The sequence below is a fragment of the Atractosteus spatula genome, chromosome 12 (assembly GCF_055471065.1).
Source record: "Atractosteus spatula isolate fAtrSpa1 chromosome 12, fAtrSpa1.hap1, whole genome shotgun sequence".
Classification (NCBI taxonomy): domain Eukaryota; kingdom Metazoa; phylum Chordata; class Actinopteri; order Semionotiformes; family Lepisosteidae; genus Atractosteus; species Atractosteus spatula.
In genome coordinates this window covers 11,814,394-11,834,159 of record NC_142717.1, presented here as the reverse complement: position 1 = coordinate 11,834,159, position 19,766 = coordinate 11,814,394, and the positions used below count along the sequence as shown (strand labels likewise).

Below are 19,766 nucleotides of genomic sequence, written 5' to 3'. Positions count from 1 at the left end.
GTTCCTGGCTTCATGCAAATCTATATATCTGTCTCTAATTTAGAGTGGGACTACAAAGAAAATTAATTGACTACCTAACTAAAAATTAACAATATTTAGATGAATATATGTCTAGCTTCTTCAGACAATATCATATAAAGCCACATCCTATTCCTTTGTGTATACAGTATTTTGTTCAGAAGGCACTGAAGGAAAACAAGCTTTGGGAGTGTCCAGAAGTGATTAAAACAAGTTTTGTCCTCTTTATCTACTATTGTAAAAGGATATTACTTGTTCTCACTTAGTACACGTGCCACATGTTAAATGTCTTTATCTCTCAGATATATACAGTATTTATTATAGACATATTGCACTGCTGTCCATTGCACATTATAAATGTGCACATCTTACATTTTTCAGGAAATTATTTTATTGTTTAATGTTATGTACTGTAGTATAGTGCAAAGAAATATTTATGGACCCCCAGTATAAATGAGATATAGAAATGTTTGAACCATGATGCCCTTTTAAATGAAACCATTCTTTTTCTTAAATAGCAATAAGGATTTATATTTAACATTTTTTCTGAGATGCAATGGTGTACAAAGTGCAAAACAATGAAATATGTCTTAATCAGTATGTTTGCACCTTGTACACCATTGCACTAAGTTTAATTTGACTCTTTTTTACTGTCAGTCATTGTAACTGTCTACAAATGGAAAAAATATTCAAGATTATGGTGACTCTATCCAGGGTCTGTCATCCTGCCAAGATTTCTCCAAAAGCATCCTGGAAAATCATCCATGAAGTCACAAAGGATCTCAGAGTAACATTTATGGCTCTGCAAGCCTCTCTCTCTGTGCAGCTAATGTCAGTGTTCATGCCACAGCCACCAGGAAAAGCCAGGAAGAAAACATTGCTCCCTGAAAAAACATCATTACTACCTGTCTGAAATTCAACAATGAGCACCTGAACCATTCACAAGACTACTAGAAGAATGTTCTCTGGACAGATAAGTTAAAATTTGAACTATATGGACAGGATGAGAGTTTTTTTGTAGGGCAAAAACTAAACACAGGGCAGCACTGTGCAGCACAGATAGCATTGGTGCCTCAAGAATCTGGAGCCCTGTATTCAATTCCTGGGATGTTATCTGTGTGGTAAATTCCGCCAGTGTTCCCAAAAGTGAGTCTATCCTGGCAAGCAAGGGTGAAAGGCAGGATACACCCTAGACAGGATACCAGTCTTTCACAGGGCACACACAGACACAGGCAGACACGCACACACTCACACCAGGGCATATTTTCCCAGAAGCCAATTAACTCACCAGCATGTCTTTCGACGGTGGGGGAAACCACAGCAAGTGGAAAATCTCCACATCAAAATCCAATTGTGCATGCGTTTTACATGCTGAAGAAATAAATGTCAAAATACCCCAAGAGTAGGCAAAAGCTCAGAGTGCCCACAGCAAAGGCTTGGCAAAGTATCTCAAATGATTATATAAAGAATGTGGTGAACTTAATGGGTCATTGACTTCATGAAATTTTGCCTTAAAGGGATGTGCTTTCATAATTTGAAATGTAATTAATATGAATATGTCTCAATACTTAGGATCACTTGAAATCAGAGGATGTGTGGTTTTGTTATAATATGATCAAATGCATGTATGTACCCAAAAATAAAATGTTTATTACTGTATTTTGTACATACTTTAAAGCAAGGACTCAAGAGTTCTGTTTGTGTTTATTTGTTAAAGAGTTTTGACTTCCTCTAAAATCTTCAGCATCCCTGACTTTACAATTCAAATACTGGAGCAGTGATTCAGGCATGTTATGTCTCCAATGAAACGTTTAATTTATTTTCAAAGGGAGCCCTTGATTAGGTTCAACAATCTCTTGTTTTGCTTGGATGCACACAGCAACAATAGGTCTGTGCTTTTCATGAATATAATGCAAAGCACTGTGGCCCTATCAGCCCACACTTCCCACCAGAAATTTCAAACAGTACACTAACAGTTTTGTTTAACTGTGTTGTACCTCCAGGCTGATCTGCCCTAAAACCATGTCTAGAGTGAATGGCCAAGGGAGTTTCTGTATGTATTTGTAATGGCTTAGCTGACTGCCCCGTCTTCCAGCTGGAGTTAGCATTAAAATCTTTCTTAGCAAATCTTTCCAATGAAAATACAGGCCTTTATTTGAAAGCAATTTCAGATTTTTTTTTTAAAAAAAGGTTATGCAATATATTTAAAGGCATGCATTGGTTTTAAACACATGCCCTTACTATGATTCAGCTATGGTGGTGTGAAATAAAAGGAACACAAGACTCTGGTTCAATGGTACCGTATACCATTAAACAAATATTTTAAACATCTGAAAAGGTGAACCAAATGCAGATAAAAGAATTATATATTGTTAGCTTAAACTTTTACATACTGTACTTTCTCATAATGAAAACATTACAAATTTAATATCAGGTGAGACCTCACAGAGCATTGGTATATTAACCTGATCAGCCTCACGATACTCTGCTGTGGTTCTTCCACTCCTCTTATGAAGCCATAGCCAATTGGTGAAGGTTGGCCAATTCTGGTTGTCTCCTACTGATGGCATTGGTTATTGTCCCAGAGATGTGCAGCTGGACTCCAGTCAAGAGTAAAAGCTGGTCCTAGCAGGACATTGACATATCTACAGTAGCCTGACGTTACACTATTGAGGGAATTAACTAAACGTGTTTTACTATACTGTAAGTTCATATTATATCTTGTCAACTATATATCTTTTTACTTATATTTTTCTAAAGCTGTCTCAGGATATCTGGTCTCAAAGATTACATAGCCACATGATGTCTTTATGCTCAGTTGACATACTTCTCAGGAAAATGACCGAATGACCTCTCTGGGAACAAAGGGTCAATTCAGCAGAAGGGGCTGCTGGTCACGCAAGCAGGCAGTAAAGGATATATATGTAATGGTCAGCTTTTTAAAATGACCATTTATAGCCACAAGGCAAGCAGAGAGTCATGTGAGAAGTGTATCTTGTTTGTTCCACTATAAAGGAGCACTGTAAACATTGGTTTTTAAGTCTTGTTCCACAAGCAAGACTTCCATATGCATATGAAATAAAGACGACTTTCAACACACAAACGCTCAGCTGATGCCGTTTTGTTCTGGCACAACACTATAATCTTATCACTGTGTGGCCTTGCATTATTCTAGTGGAAATCAACACTTTTTGACTAGCTTGTGGGAAAGGAAAAACATTTGGCTTACAAACTTCTTTTATACGTTACTGAGAGTTTGGTGACACTTCACCAAAAATGTTTTTGTGTTAAAGGAAATTCCTTTCCACATCATATTTCTATTGTCCCTGTGGTTGTCGTAAACTAGCAGCATTCGGCATCACGACTACCATAACATCTACATGCATTGCATTCCATCAGTCAAGAGCAAAACATTTTCTTGCTGAATAAAACACACCTCCTGTCTTTTTGCTGCCATCTCAGATGTATTTTGCTTATAGATTCTATTCTACGATTTAGGAGATGGCAATTTGTGCTTCTCAGCTGTCAGCATGTTACCCCTGAACTGCCTTCCATCATGCATACTATTTTCATTCTGAAGGGAAACTCTAATCATTCAGTGATGCACTGGTTATGTCTTTCTGGAATTTCTTCTGCTTTAGAATCTGCAGTGTAGAACAATTGCACAGGTCCATCAAATAGATGCAATGACTCTAGGCCCATTCAGTAATTCTTTGCCTTCTAGGATGCGTCCAGTCTCTCACAGAGCCAGTTTCCTGCATTCTCTGCACTAGAATCATGCCAAACACGACCAGGCAATCATTACTACTCAAACAGGGCTTGCTCTAATCAGTTTTTGTTAATTAAACTCTGTAGTCAACTCTTTTATCATTTCGACTCGAATGACTTGTGCTCACTATTTTGCTAACAAGCACAATACTCCTCAAACAATCAGAAAATCTCCTCACTATTTACAATGCAAATATCATTATGCATGTGCTCGATGAGCTATTGATGCCAAGCCAAGCCTTTTGCATTTTCATTGTGCATCAGTATAAAAAATAAGTGAGGTTCCATAAACTACTTACGTTTTAAATATTGTAACTCTTAAATAAGTAGATATTTTCACTCGGCTAAGTTATTCACTTCATCTTGTCTTTCACATCTACAGTAACTAAAGAACCTTTCATAAAATGACTCTTTGAAAATATATACTGGAAGTGTGGATTTGCTATATTCAGAGGTGCAAAAAACACCTTATATTAAAATGCAATATGGTTTTTCACTCAAGTGCCCTTTCAGTGTTAGGATGTTATTGCAAAACAGCTTAAATGTTGCAAACAAAGCACATCTACTATATTTAAATCAGGGAACATAACCATAATTTGACATGATAGTGCAGAATCTCCTGTGGCATAGCAATCATAATTGAGAAAGCTACAAGCTTCCCTCCAAATCTTTTATTTTTGTCACAAAATATTTTGAGTCTATTGTATCAACCCGTGTGGGCTAAAAGATAGATATAAAAATGTGTTTGATTTTAAAATTCATCATGCTTGAAAATGTTTGAACTTTTGCTATCAATCTTGTTCAAATTAAAAATATAAATGTTTATTAATACATTTTGATCACTATTTACATTGCAAATATGAGCTGAGTACCAATATATGCACAAATATTTTTCCCAAACTTGTGGTGACACTTCATTATGAGTCAACTATTATGGAGTGAAAATGATAAAAATGACCTCTCTTGCCTCTTACCCTAAACATTTTTAGGTACATTACATCAAACCTGGCCTAAACCTTTCATCACAGCATCTCCTAAACCACCACATCCCTCTTCTTTTTGGCACTGTTTTGTACATGATGTAAATGAATAAATTATATACCCGATTTTAAAACGTTTTGACCGTTCCTTTGGTTTTCCATTCCGGTCAAATGCTGTAAAAAGATCAATGGACTTGTCTTTCATCAAAGGAAGTCCTGAATGCAAAAAATGGCTTTGTTGAAAATCAGAAGCCCTGACTACTGTTGCCTCTTCATTGTCTCTCTTCTGTTTTGTTTTTACAGATTATTAAAGACCAGAAGCTGCTGATAATAGTCGGTGGGATGCTGCTAATTGATCTCTGCATCTTAATTTGCTGGCAGATAGTGGATCCCCTAAAAAGGACTGTGGAAGAGTACAACTTGGAGGTATGTACTGTAGATGGCCAGATGTAATGAGTTTGAGCCGTTCTGAACCGATATCAAGCTTGGTGGGACACTGTGTGCAGAGATCAAAAAGCTGTTGCTTGTGTGTGTAAAGAACACAGAACATGGAAAATATTCATGTAATTTATGTTAGCCTGTGTTTTCTCACAGTTTTTAGCTCTCATATTGAATTGTGGTTCATTTCTGCTTTGGTTTTGGATTGAAATGCTTTCTGTATTTTTTGTTATTCTATACATAAGTAGTCTGGAGAATTAGAGTGGTTTTGATTGGGTTTTTTTGGTTACCTTAATGAAGGGAAATTGTGGATTATATTTGCTGATCAGTTTCTGTCTCCTTAAAAACAAACATACAATATATACAGTTTGTAAGTATGTACATAAATCATACTTCTACACTGCCTAGTGTTACAGCCAAGCTGTAAAGCTTAATACCGCTGACTACACTGTCATAAAGTGCTGGTTCACAGATTGGTCAGGGTGAATGCATTGCCACAGATGGTAGACAATACCACCAAAAGAGCCCATACTCTGGATGCAATCATATGCAACTTCATTAACTATACCTTTTCTCCACTGGATATAAGCTTGAACATTGCAGACAATCAAACTTGGCCAGACATGCATACAGTATGCTAAAATAAATTAAAACATAATTGAAGATAGTCAATGCTTTGTAGTGTTCTGCAGAGCAAAGAGGAATGTTTGCTTTTTGATAAATTTGCTGAGAAGTCAGGTAACACTCTTCTAAATATTAGTTTCGTTCAACCATGTGTCCATTATAGATGTGAAAATGGTGCATTGCCTTAAGAATTTATTTATAATACCCCAGAGCTCAGAACACAAATAAAGAGCTCAGTAAATAACAACCTTATATTGAGCTTGTGATACAATTGTTGCCATTTATAAGATAGTTCCTGTAATTGATTGAGGTTGTAAGTGGTAAAGAATGATATGTTTGTTTTTGTGTGTTTCTTTACAATACCTAAAGTTGCCATAATTATCAGTACAATCTATTTTAATGGTTATTCAGCTGTCATTGTTCTGTCATATTATATATAGAATCATTTGTAAGTACTGTAATTGCTACTGCATACTAAACAAGATGCCATGCAAGGGGGAAACGAATTTGAATGACTCAAGTAGAGAACTATTCTGTTAACAAAACAACATAACCGTTTTTATCTTGATGATGGACCTGGATTCTGAGCTTATTGACTGACATATTATGTCCTACGGAAATACTATTGCTGATTTTAAGAAATACGTCTTGCCTTGAAAAGAAAACGTCTCCAGTTTACCCCCAACCTTTTGTTTTCAGTTACAAAAGCTGATTCCAGCTGAGTAGTAAGCCTTGAAAGTGAAATTTGTGGTCAAAGTAGTACACTATTGAAGCGTCTGTAATTATTACATGGGATGTTGCACAGTCAATAAAATGTATTGATTACAGAAGAAATCTCAAGAGAACTTCAGTGTGATACCTCTCCTCACTAGACGCAATAGTATTCAGTTGCACAGATGAAGGCATTAATAAGAAGCAGAAGTTCTTCACTAAAATATTTGTTGTTCTTAGATGTCAATAACAACAGACGTATTGTTATGTTTTATGTAATTCAATTGTTTACTTTATTTTAGAGTGCTCCATTTTGACATTTAATGAACTGCTGGATACTGTTGATAGGGCAACTCACAGAAACTGTTAATTTTGTGCGTATTTGTCCTTTTTGGAAACAAGAAGAAAAAAATTCAGACTGCAGAAATGTATTCAGGGAAGAATGGCAACAAGCAGGTTTAAGTATTCATTGCACACAGCAATGATGTACAGTACAGAAGGTCTTCCCTCTTCACCTTAATCATTCATTTAGAACTATTGTTCACCAGCTACCTAAATCATACATTTTCTGTTCAAGGTCCTTTGAGGTAAACAGTTTAAAGCTGCTTTCTATCTTAATTTTGTCTGCTATTATTCTCTTAGGTGAGAGAGTAAAAGTTATGCCATGTGCTGCCTCAGCTCAGTCGATGTGAATCATAGTCTGATTAAAACAGACCTGTGCAGCTTTCACTTTGTTCTCTTCGTCATATGCTGCACTTGAGCAGGCACTGGGTATCTTGGTGAAAAAATCGATTTTACCAATGGTGCACTTTTCTGCCATAAATGTCATATTCATGAAGTGTATTTAAAGCCAAGAACAGAAGGCACTTCTTACTCCGATGTGTTGTGGGAGTATGGAAAAAGATTAAACCTCTTTCTTCTTTCAAGAAAAAGCTGAATGAGATCCTTCTATCGATAAATCCTATTAAATGGGCTAAATGGCAGAATGGCTTCCTTTCATAAGAGAACAACCTTTCCTTGTTATTTCCTTGTTATTCTACACTTGGTCAGTGGTACCAAAGGCCGATGGGTGTGATGCAAAGGAGACAACTTTGACTTTGTTGTTGGCATCTAAAAACAATTGAAGGGATGTTGTGAGTTTAATGTGAATGACACATTACACAAGCATTTATTTATCTTTTTATAATGAAGTTTTCTTCTAGTATGTGGGAGGGAAGCTGGAAATTAACACCCCCCCCAACCACACACACACACACACACACACACACACACACACACACACACACACACACACACACCAACACCATCCCACTGCCAAGCATCCGCTAGCCAGGAGGTGGATGTTGGCAAGTAGTTCTGGAAGGAAACATTTGGCTGCTCAGATCCTCTCCTTCCCAGCAAGGGGTCACTGTCAAATCAAGCCAGTGACACAGTAGTTCTGGAATAGCTGAGAAAGGCAATATTAATTATAAAAAACTGGCAAAGCCTACAGTTTATTTAAATTTTCTTCCAACACAAAAGAATGATGATAGTAGTAAGATCTATTATAGTAGTAAGAAATATTGTAGCACATGGATGTACATTGAGCATCTGGTCTTTTGCAATATAGAATGACTACCTACTGTATATTAATATTGTGCGTGGGGTGTTACTTGAAAGGTTCATGCAGTACATTCCCTGTTATCCATTGTGCAATAGTCATCCATGGTACTGCTGTGTCAACTAGTGAAGCTAAACATGTGTCTGAGAGCAAGGACATTCTAAAATTTTACGCAATATTTGTTCAGAAAAATTAGGGCCAGCAACTTCCTAATTTTCAAAATAGAAACTAAATTATTTCAGGGATCATGTTTTATGAGAATAATGCATACTTATTGACTAGCAGTAAATTTTATAATGAAATTGCATAGCGTTCAGTGACAGTTTTAAAGATCATACAAGAAAACACAGTAAAAGACATTACAAAATGAGGGCCAACAGTATATTTTAATACATATTTTAAAGATACTGTAATAAATACATTTATTTATTATTTAATAAATAAATAAAGTTATTGCAAATGAACTGCATTATTGTTCTTGCCATCCTTCCATTGACCATTTACCATTTGTGTTTTTGGTTATAGGTTAAATGTCCAATAATTTTTAATTCCTGCTTTGTTAATTGTTCTACTGTTCCATTCATGTTACTATAAATTGTAAAGAAAAGGCTTTATTTTAAACTTAACTAATATGTGCAAGAAAAAAAATAATTTACCAGTGGTTAGTCCAGTCCATAGCCTTTTCTGAGTATTCATATCTCATACCATGTATTTTGATAATCTTATTCCTGATATAGTTCTGGTGGGTAGCTGCGTCAGCATGCTTAGGCTGCAAAAAGAACAAGTAATAGGTTTTTTCCATGCTGAAAAAAGAAGAAAGAAAACACAACGTTTCAGACGTGGAGCCTTCTTCGGGTGTCAAGGTGTCAAGTTTGACTCCAGGGCCGAAGCGTTGTGCTTTCTTTCTTCTCTTTTCAGCATGGAATAAACCTATTACTTGCATCCTATTCCTAATGTTTGACATTGACTTCATTGATCTTTGTTTTCTCGATCTGCAAGGAACAAACAAAAAAAAGAATAAACAGCCAATTTCAGTACTATACACTTCACAGTATAAAGGAAAATAACTACATTGTTTACATTAAACTATGTTTTGTTTTGTTTTTTGTTCCATTCTCATGATTACGTTTTTCCATCTGCCAGTAAAAACTGTCAAAAATTACAATATTTAAACTTTTAAATGTGCTAATAATATTAAAAACTACTGCAGCATCTCTTTAGATGGCAAACACTCCCCTCTCTCATTCTGGCTGACACTTTGCTTTTGGGTTGGAACATATGTTAACAAGTCCTGCCACTGATGTTTATAGATCTTTTCAGCTCACAAGTATACAACAAGCAAGGACCAGAGAGGTATGGGAATTAATCAGCTGTGACAAATTGTCATACAACTAACAACCTGCATGCAAAACAAATGCTCCACATTTAGTGACTGTAAGTGCTGTTTTTTTCCCATGCAAATCTTTATATATTCATCCTTTGTGAATATATAAATTTAGATATTAAATATTAGAATATTGAGAATAGAATTTCTGAAGTCTGATACACATTTGGTATCACATGTATTTGTGGTAGGGTTTTTTGTGGAGTTTGGACATCTGCAAAACCTACAAAGAAGATACAGTATATGAAATTGCATAGAGTATTCAACCCTATGAATACTGTAAGCACTAGGTAGGAGTGCCTTTAACAGTGATTACCGCTGTCCATATTTTTGGATAGGTCTCTACCTGTCAAGAAGCGTTCTTTCAGGACCCTGTGCAGACAACACAATCCGGGGAGGAGTGAGGAAAACACAGGGAAAAAAGCATGCAAAGGGGCTGGCAGGAAAACAGGGGGCGTGTTCATGGTGCGCTGGTGTTCGGGAGAGGTGTGGCAGAGGCAAGCAGTCCGAGGCAAATCCATGGGTGTAGCAGAAGTCCAAGAACCGGGTAATCCATCCTGACATACAAACAGAGTTAAATACCGGAGCGGGATCCGGCAGAGGGATGGGGGAATAAAAGGGGGGTCACAGGACCAGACGCTCCCTAATCCCGGACTCAGAAGGTCAGGACGCCGTGATGAAGCCTGTGCCGTCGAGTTGCTCCTGGACTCGCGGATAGGCAGGCTTCCGGGTGTCCATCTTCCAAAGCTGATTGTCAGGAACGTCTGGCTTTTATAGGACAGGGGGCAGGAACCGGAGGCAGGTGCACAAGTACACCAGTTCTGACGCATTCATTGTGGATAGGTGATGGTCAGCAATGTGTAAGCTTCACCATATAAACCATTCCAATGCATTTCTGGAAACGTACATTTCTGTATATTTTATATGAGATTCAGGTCAGAACTTTGACTTGACAATTTAAGGACATTCAGTCTCTTCTTATCAGACCCTCTCTACTTATTCAAGGTCCTTGTCTTGCTTGAATTGTGAATATTCAGTCAAGTCATGAAGTGTTGATTGAGTTCATCTAGGATTCTCCTAAACTTTGCACTTTTTCCTGAGTCCTGGCAAGCTTCCTAATCACTGCTAATGAGAAATATCCCCACAACATGATGCTCCGACCACCATCCTTATCTGTTGGGAGGAACTGAATTGTTGATGTGCTACAGTAGATTGTGTTAGCACTACACTTAAGATTTAATAAAGTTAATATTTAGATCAAATAGAGTTTAGAGTTTTGTCTCATATGAATCTTCAGCCAAATATCTGCTGTACATTTTTTATATCTTGTATACAGTATAACTTGTTTTTGTCATGATCGTAAACCCATCCTCTTAAGGAAGCTCCAGCCCTTCCTTGTTTTTCACTCATCTCCCGCACCTGCTCCCTGTTCCAGCCCCCTTTATAAGCCAGGCGCCTACTCTGTTCCGGGCTCTGCATTGGTTCCTGTACCAGGCGAGTCCGGGACCTGGAAGCGCCTGGCCCCGTCGAGGTTTTAGTTCCTGTTCCCGTTCCAATGCCGATCCCGACCCGGTTCTTGTTTTAATCTCGTCTGTCTTGGATGGATCACCTGGCTTTGGACTTTTGCCCTGTTTTGGATTCCCCCTTTTGGACTCAGCTCTGGATTGTTTGCCTTGGCCACACCTCCCCCGAACACCAGAGCACCATGGACACGCCCCCTGTTTTCATTCCCGACTCCTGCATGCCTTATTCCCCGTGTTTTCCTCACTCATCCCTGGATTGTGTCGTCTGCATAGGGTCCGGAAAGACCGCTTTGTTACAGTTTTCAGTAAAAAAAGTCACTGTTGGCAACCAGTTTTCTGTTTGCCCGGTCATGATGGATTGCACTGCACTGCTTTTGTTTCTACAGCTCCTTGGTCTTCATCGTTGAATTGTCATATCCCTGTCATATCCCTACGTAATTGAATCTCTTTGGTTTCACACAGAGATTATTACTATACACTTATTTTAGTGACCTTTCACATACAGTATTCTTTTACATCTGAACTGATTTAGCTTTGCCATAACAAAGGGGATAAGTACTTACTGCATGTAATCGTGAATCTTTTGTTGTTTACAAAAATATTTAATAATTAATTTGTACCTTTATTACTTTAGATTAAACTTTGTAGATACAGAATACCCTCCTATTTGAAAATGTCATGAATGCAACTGCAAAATATGGAACATTTGCAGGGGGAATGAACACTTTTGCAAAGCACTGTAACATTTTCTCAAATTAAAAACGCTCTACATCAGCACATATGAAATTTGCCGTGTATGAAATTCAATGTGCTTGAAGTCATGGAAGATATTGCTTGTAAAAGAGTACTTTGAGTTATTAATAATGCATATTTTTCTTTCTGCAGATAAAACGGTTGTCATTGTATTCAAACGGACTTTTCTCATCAGTTTCAGGCAAAGCTGATTATACTGTATATTTTGAATTAACAGAAGCATTATTTATATTAAAATATTTCCAACTCAACACATTAAATACTGGCACACATTAAATGGTGGTACTGTATGTGCTTTATTTCCTTGATATACACATTCAGCACTGACCAGTTCAGAAACAGTGTTGTTCATTGTTGAAAATACTATATTTGAATATCCACTTCAAGGCCAATATATGTTAGATGTATGGTTAAAAGGGACTCTCTTAAGCTTGTTTTTTGTATGCTTTTCATATTTTGGAACTTTTTTATTTATTTGTTGAATTTGCTACTTTAGGGAAACAGGATGCCATTATTTTACTCCTTTTGATTGGATCAAAAAGCACCCAATACCAATAGACAGCTGTCCTTCCCAAGCAGAACGGTTGTCTCTTTAAGTGACACTGTCATTCCAGACTTAACATGAAAGGCTTTCCATGTGGACTTATTATTCCACAATTTATGTAATGATTTTAGATTTGCAGATAGAATAAATATCAGAGGAAGTGCAGAGCAGCCACCGGCATTAGCACAATACAAATTGTTTCATTTCCTATTTTTTACAGTAATAAAATGATATCCGCTAGTTGGAACTGTAGTGTTGTGAGCACTTTCTACCACATTAAGCCTTCAGCCTTCATTTCTGTCTCGTTTATGAGGGGAACTGGAAGCTAACACATCTCTGACTTTCATTAAAGAATGGCAAATGGCATCTCCCCCCAAAGACACATGTTTTTAAGGAAACACTAAGCGCAAATAAAAGTCCACATTATTACATAGGGATTCCCTCTGTGTCTCCAGAGCAAAAGCATAGGACTGGCAGAAGTCTCTTTTGGGCAACCAGACGCGCATTGGTTGCTATGACCACAGGAGAAGCACAAATCCACGTACAACAGCGCACTGCATGTGTCTCCCTGTGGGAATAGCATGCAGCCTGGCAAAGCAGATGGAATCCGAATGAGAGTCACACTTGTGCTTGCCCCTCGGGGACAGAAGGAAAAGTTTTAGTTATGTAGTTAAGTATATACAGTACAGTATGAAATTTCTACACATTGCTATATGCCACAGTATTCTAGAACTCCATTTGTCAATATCATACCATTTATACTAAATCTAGGCCATCAACATTAATAATTTGTATTCTGCTTTTAAAATGCCACTTTCTGTTTAGAGAGTTTCTTAATAAACTTAGATGTGCAGTTTAAACTTTACAACACTGAATCTTAAAAAAATCTTATAAGTGCAAAACTAGGGCCCAGGACACTCCAGCACATTGCATTAGGTTGCTTTGGTTTGCTTCACCTGGAATCATTTTTTTGTATAATTGGTTTCTGTGAGCCCCAATACACTGGAGTGTTGCCTCACTGTGCGCCTAGGAGTGGTGCAGATTTCTTGGAAAGGCTTTTGAAGCACTGGCTGACTGACACCTGACCTCAATGTGATGTCTACTGTCAGATTTCCTTTCACCAATCTCAGCTGTTTTATGAAATACTTTTCTTCATTAGCCACTTACTCCTTATTTCAAAGACATGATACTCTCCTTGGTCTTGTCCTTAGGCGTCCATTTTGAATCGCTATATTCTCTTTCATTTCTGACATGAGCTACTGTACCTCACAATCACAGGCCCCCTAGAAGGAGAAAATGGGACTACAGCTTGGGTTCCTGTGATTATCATATGGGATGGAACCCTAAACAGTAAGAAATAAGTTCCCATAATTGTTTCTGCTTATGTTTAATTATTATTCCTGCTGGCGTTCTGTTCTATCTGTTGTATACAAAGCTGTTTAGCCTCTTTTTAGAAGTGTGGAATTTGAGTGTGGTTCCTATCCCTGTATCTCTTTGGGTTTCGGGGGAGTGTGAAGGTATCAGGGCCCTGGTGAGAACTCCCAGCAATGGAGGACAAACGTTCTTTGTGAAAGCAGATAATATCAGTTTAGCAGCATACTGTAGGTAGAGTTTCAAAGGGGAAGGGAAAATTGTCCTCCTGAACAGACTGGAAGTACAGGCTTCAACCCCAACCAGCAGTGCGGAAACTCCATTTTAGGAGGATGACACTCATCCTCAAAGAACACAGCATTTGTCAAACAGCAGAAGGAAAGAGATGACATAGACCAATAGCCAAAATTAGGATACCATGTTCAGATCAGGCCTCCAGGTTCCCCTTCTAAAGCCAGGGCAGGTTGCCAGTACTGATGGTAATGTACATCGGTTACCGTAGCGAGGCCAGAGCCCATAAGGAATGTTTCCTCTCTAGAAGTAGAGGGTAGGCTGTGCATAATAGGAGCCACCACCAGGTCTTCATGCAGTCCTCCAGCTCCTTCCACAAGACCAGCAGCTATGGAGAAACAGATTGGGGTGTTTTGCAGCTGGGCTTGTGCAGGAGAACAGGGACAATTCAGAAAACTCTGCCAGAGATGCAGCCAAGGTGCTTCAGAGTGAGAGCATTTAGAATAAAAGCAAGAGTTGAGGATGAACTCTTCTCTCCTTGTCCTTCTGAACCCTTGTAAGCACTAAATGCCACTGTAAAATAAAAAAGAAAAAAGAATAAAAGTATACTAATAAATTATATTATAATTAAACTCCTTTATCTTCTATTTCTGTTGATATCACATTTCTGGCTTTTACTGTACTGTATGTAACATATTGTACTCCTAAAGGTAGTTCTCAGTCTTCTTAAGATTAAGACAGGAAGACATGTACTGGTGAACCAAGTCCAGGCAGAGCTTTATCTTTCGCTGTAAAAGAAATGGTTTGCTTCGAGCTACCTCCAGGAACAGGAGTCTTGACTCTCTGCCACAATGTCCAATGTCTATAAAAAAAAGAGTGGAACAAACTGTCATGCCTCTAGATGCCTGTGGGCCCAGACTCTGTATCTTGCCACATTAGAGAGCAACAGATTTGTTTGCTATAAACATTTTTCTCTCTCATGTATGTTTCCATTTTCTGTGTTTTTAATTGACAAAAACACTTTATGGTTCTTTCAGACGAATGCCGTTACAATCATGACTCACTCCAGGTCAGTTGCAGGGCATGGTACTGTATATTGCAAGGAAAATGCTTGTGTTAGAATGCAGTTGGCAGAGGTATTATCCTGCAGTGTTCAAAGTGGGATTTGGCGACTCAACGTCATTCAAAGAAAATTTTCACTAAGAAAATGTACTGAAATAGAAATAGCACATGCTTGATTTAAACACCACTATGCCCCTTTTCAGACTGCTTCATAAATTTGTCTTTGTCTAAGTATCTAATATTAGACATGATAGTGAGGTGCTCAATTCACTCACCTTATTCATTTTATATAGTATACGATTTTGAAGGTTCTTTTTTATGCAGCCCAAATAGAGGCTTTTCTACTGGTGCAAGTGATGCAGACAACAAATTTGGTATTCCAGGGTCAGTTTCTTGATTGATTTCTGTCTTGATTTCTTGAGTCTTGCCTGCTCTCTAGTACCTTGCCATGATTAATTGGTAATACAAAGTTCCACTTTTAAACTATAGTTTGAGTCTCCAGAGAGAACAAATGGAATATTAATTGATAAATATTATATAACAAGTTAACAGATTAATTTTAAGAAATATTTTCTTATTTCAGCTGTGCCCCATCTCTTAATATATATATATATATTTGTAATATATCTCTTGTAACATATTTTGGAAATATTTTGGGGTTACACCTTACATCTCAATACATCTTGTATTGGCATTATATCAGGTACTTACCTTACCTTTTTTCATATTTGCACCTATCATCTATATTTTGGTGCACAACTAAAATGTTTTAAAGAATTGGCAATAGTATTGTTTTCTTTGAAAATTTCGGGTTTTAAGGGCTTTAAGTCCAGTTTTATTTGCTGGTAAAACTGTATTGCTTTAGCAATTTCTAAAAGAAAAAATGAAGGTAAGGTGCCTTATTCCTTTGACAACTTCGGATTGTGCATTTGGCATATTAGCATGGCTGTGTGCTGTGGAGTCCAGACATTTGTTTTAGTCTTCCATGTCTTCACAGGAGAACAAAGACAAATGTAATCAGGGAAGCTGTAGGATGAGACACCAATCACATGTGTTAGTTTATTTAAATTGGAAACAGTGCATGCAGAAATTGAATTCAAATAAAAATTCTCATGTTTTTGACTGGAGAATGCATTTGAATGCTACCTTGAGAATTAGGAGAGCAGCTTCAATTTGAATTCCATTTTTCAGTGGAGTACCCATTCTGATAAAATTTTGAATGTTTGTGAATAGAACCTGTGGTATATACACACTTTACATTTCAAAATTCCATTATAAGATAGAATTGATTCCAACCAATTGAAACCAGATATGGCAAACAGCAATGTACTTCACAGGGGAAATGATATTCCAAAAGTGACAAGGAAGTCTCTGACTAATACCTTCTTGTTGACTTTTAAGAGAGGATGCTTGAAGAGAGCTATGCTCTTTAATAATGCCTTTCTATGTTATGCAGCAGAAATAACTGTATGTTGTATGCTATGAACCTCTTTTATTCTAACTCCTACTTGGAAAAGAGAAAAGTGGAAGGATCCTTTTTGTTACTGATGTGAAATCATGTTTTGGTGCACTGCAGGGGATTATGGAGAGAAATACTCGCAGTATCAATATTGCTGACAGTAGGCTGAAGTAGAAGCCTTGCAAGGGCAAGAAAAACAAGTTGGTTTACAGCCGAGGAATTCTCCAGGGCCTGTCGTGCAACATCACAGGATCTCCTGTGCTGGTTATTTACTGGTTATATTGTGGAATCCTCAAGGAAATCTCAGGCAATCCCTTCAACTAGAGGCTGTGGTTTCTGCAGCAATATCATAACAAGACAAACAAATGGGCGTTCCTGAATTATCTTTGTGTCCTATTTTGCTGTTCCATAAAGTGCAGCCTTTATACTGTACAAGGCAGTTGTTGAATTTCTTTTCATTCTGAGTTAGTCATACAGTATGTTTTCACTGAAGATTGTAACTGTCTTTGATTTGTTTTAGCTAATGTAGAGGTTGACATCAGTTAAACCTTTTGTCAGGCAAAAGGTGGATGGTTTAATTTTCTTCTTCTATGGTACACTGTGCTGCAAAGATAGGTCATGAATCTGTATATGACCATCCCAGGTACTGTACAAGTAGCTTCCCTGAAGGTGAGATTTAAAAAAAATCATTAGGAAACTTTAGGAAAAACATATTCATATTACATTTTGTTAGCCTTGATATCAGGAAACCGGAAAGCATCCTGTTAATTGTGTTTAAGGCTGAGGTGTAGGATCAAATTAGACTAAAAGAAGATTGCTCTGTGAGCCAGATGTACGTAAGTGTACTGACGGCAATGCAGTCTCACATTACGATAACACAACAAAACCCTGGCCAAATCCCACAGCATTTGGATCGCTAGGAGCTTTCGATGCTGAACACAATTTGCATTTATAGTGTTATTGCTGTGCAAATATTTAAGTGTAGATTTTTTTTTATGATGAGTGTGGGTTGCCAGGCTACATTTGTTTTTGTAAAGAGTATAATCTTTTAAATTGCTTCTGCAACAACAACTATTGCTTTGAATGCCACAGAAACAATTAGAAAAGTATACTGTATAAACCTTAGATTTTTCAAGAGAAAAACAAGTAGGAAGGGTATATGTGTATATGACTTTTAGTATACATGCTGCATCCCTTTTCATCAGCCACTGCAGTTGCATAAAACCATTGCCTATCATTCAATATTACGCTGAAGTAGCTCTTGACAGCGTGGGTTATATGAGGAAGGGCTCATTCAAAGGAATAATGTAGGCTCTGTCTGGATACAATAAACGCACAAGCCTACCTATTGAATAAGTAGGAGTAGGGAAATGTTAGGTGAGGTTTTAATAAAAAAAGTTGAGCTGTGATGTCTGCAAACATTTTCTCCCTCTCTTAAATATGCCTGTTAATTCAATGTCATGGGTTGAATGGCCTTGTCTTGATTATAACCTTTCTTATGCTCTGTCTGTCTCTCTCTGTCATTTATTGTAAACAGCTATTCAGTGTTTTATATGGACTTTATTAAGCCACTGTTAACTGTAACTGACAAGGTTAATTAGATGCCCCTGATTTTTATGGAAATAAAAGCATTAATGAGTATTCGTGAGAGATATTGGATTTGGATAGGCATATTTTCCCCTATGATACACGACATTGCTCGGCATTGTTATAAACCATTTTTGCACTACAAAAAGAAAGAGATAAATTCAAACTTAACCCCCAAGGGGTTCAGATCTGTTTTAATTCACAGAGTGCAAATGAGGCACTTGACAGATTAGATCACTTGCCCTTGCATAGCTCTACTGAGAGCTACTCAGCAGGACACAAGTGGTTTTGCCAAGAAAAGTCAATCCAATCAATTTCAGCAACCAGTGAGCTAAATATCACCACCATGGAGGTTGTATGATCTAGGACAGTGGTTCCCAACTTTTTTTAGAGTGGGACCACTTTGGTGTTTACGGTTCTCCCATGGACTGCTTGCCATTCATTTTCTTTCACTATAGCTTTTTCGAAAAGTCTTTTGCACTGTTTTTCTGCAACTTCTTCAATTTTTTAGACATCCCAGTTGAAATAGGAACACCATAATGTAGTGTTCCACTTTTAAGGAGGGACAAATATGACCGTTTCAGAATTAAGGTAAGAACAGCTTCACAATATATGTATATACTGTATTATATACAGTACATCAATAGTTATTTGTACTTGTTTGATTGGTGAATATTTCTGTTACCATTTTACATTTTGATTTTTTACTAACCACATTTTCTATCAGGCTCCTTACCCACAGTTGGAAGCTAAAATAATTATGGATAGAAGCACACATTAAAGGTTCCTTGTTAATCAGGACAGCCATGCTGTCTGTGTTAGTGCAAGATGGCTTAAACAGCAAGGAACAAAAAGTTAAGCTCTATGGACATGGAGATGGAGACCTTCATGAGAAAATATGAGTTTTTTGAGTTTTTTGACATGAATATTATCATTTGATCATACAGTACATCCATTTTCTAACTACTGTAGCCAATGCAGAAGCCAGAGCCTAACCCACCAGAAGTGGGCACAGAGCAGGCTACGCCCTGGACAGGATGCTAGTCCATTGCAGGGCACACAAAGACACAAACAAACACACACTCACACCAGGGCCAGAATTCCCTGTGGCCTATTCACTTTGGACTTTTTCTTTGGACTGTGGGAGGAAACTCACACAAACATGGGCAGAACATACAAACTCCCTGAAAATAGCACCCCAGGAATTGAACCCAAGGCCCCAGTGCTGTGAGGTAGCAATTCTAACCACTGCTTGTGAACTTAGCTGAAGTCTCTCCTAAATTTTGGTCTCCTGAATAACCCATGGTTCCCTTTTATAAATATTATTAAGTTATTTGTAATGCTTTCAATTATCTTTATCCGTGTATGCAGATGAAGCACATATTTTTGTATGGTGAGGCTTAATCTTAGCAAAGAAACTACCGTTAGTAATGGTTGCTGCTGTTTTGAATTAATATTGAGAAGCAACTTCTATTCTACTGCATAAAGGGTGACTTGCTGCAATTTTGTTATTATATTATATTGTTTAAGGAGTTTGTTTCCAGTTAAGGCTTACTGTTCATTAATGTTAATACTTTGTTGGACAATTTGAAATACAAATACAAAAACATACCTTAGAGGATATTCCAAGACAGTAGCAGATTATAGTGAACTTAATTATTAGACAGCAAAGTATTTAGGATAAAATGTCTTCTTTTTATTGCTTTGATATGC

The 19,766-nt window shown here is 37.4% G+C and overlaps 1 protein-coding gene across 1 annotated transcript in view; it reads left to right on the top strand.

Moving 5' to 3' along the window:
• The window catches only part of gabbr2 (gamma-aminobutyric acid (GABA) B receptor, 2), a 336,240-nt gene that overhangs the window by 254,240 nt on the left and 62,234 nt on the right, over positions 1-19,766 (top strand). Inside the window, exon 13 of the mRNA XM_088929017.1 lies at positions 5,070-5,192. Coding sequence (XP_088785143.1) covers positions 5,070-5,192 — 123 coding nt within the window. The remainder of the gene's footprint in view (positions 1-5,069; positions 5,193-19,766) is intronic.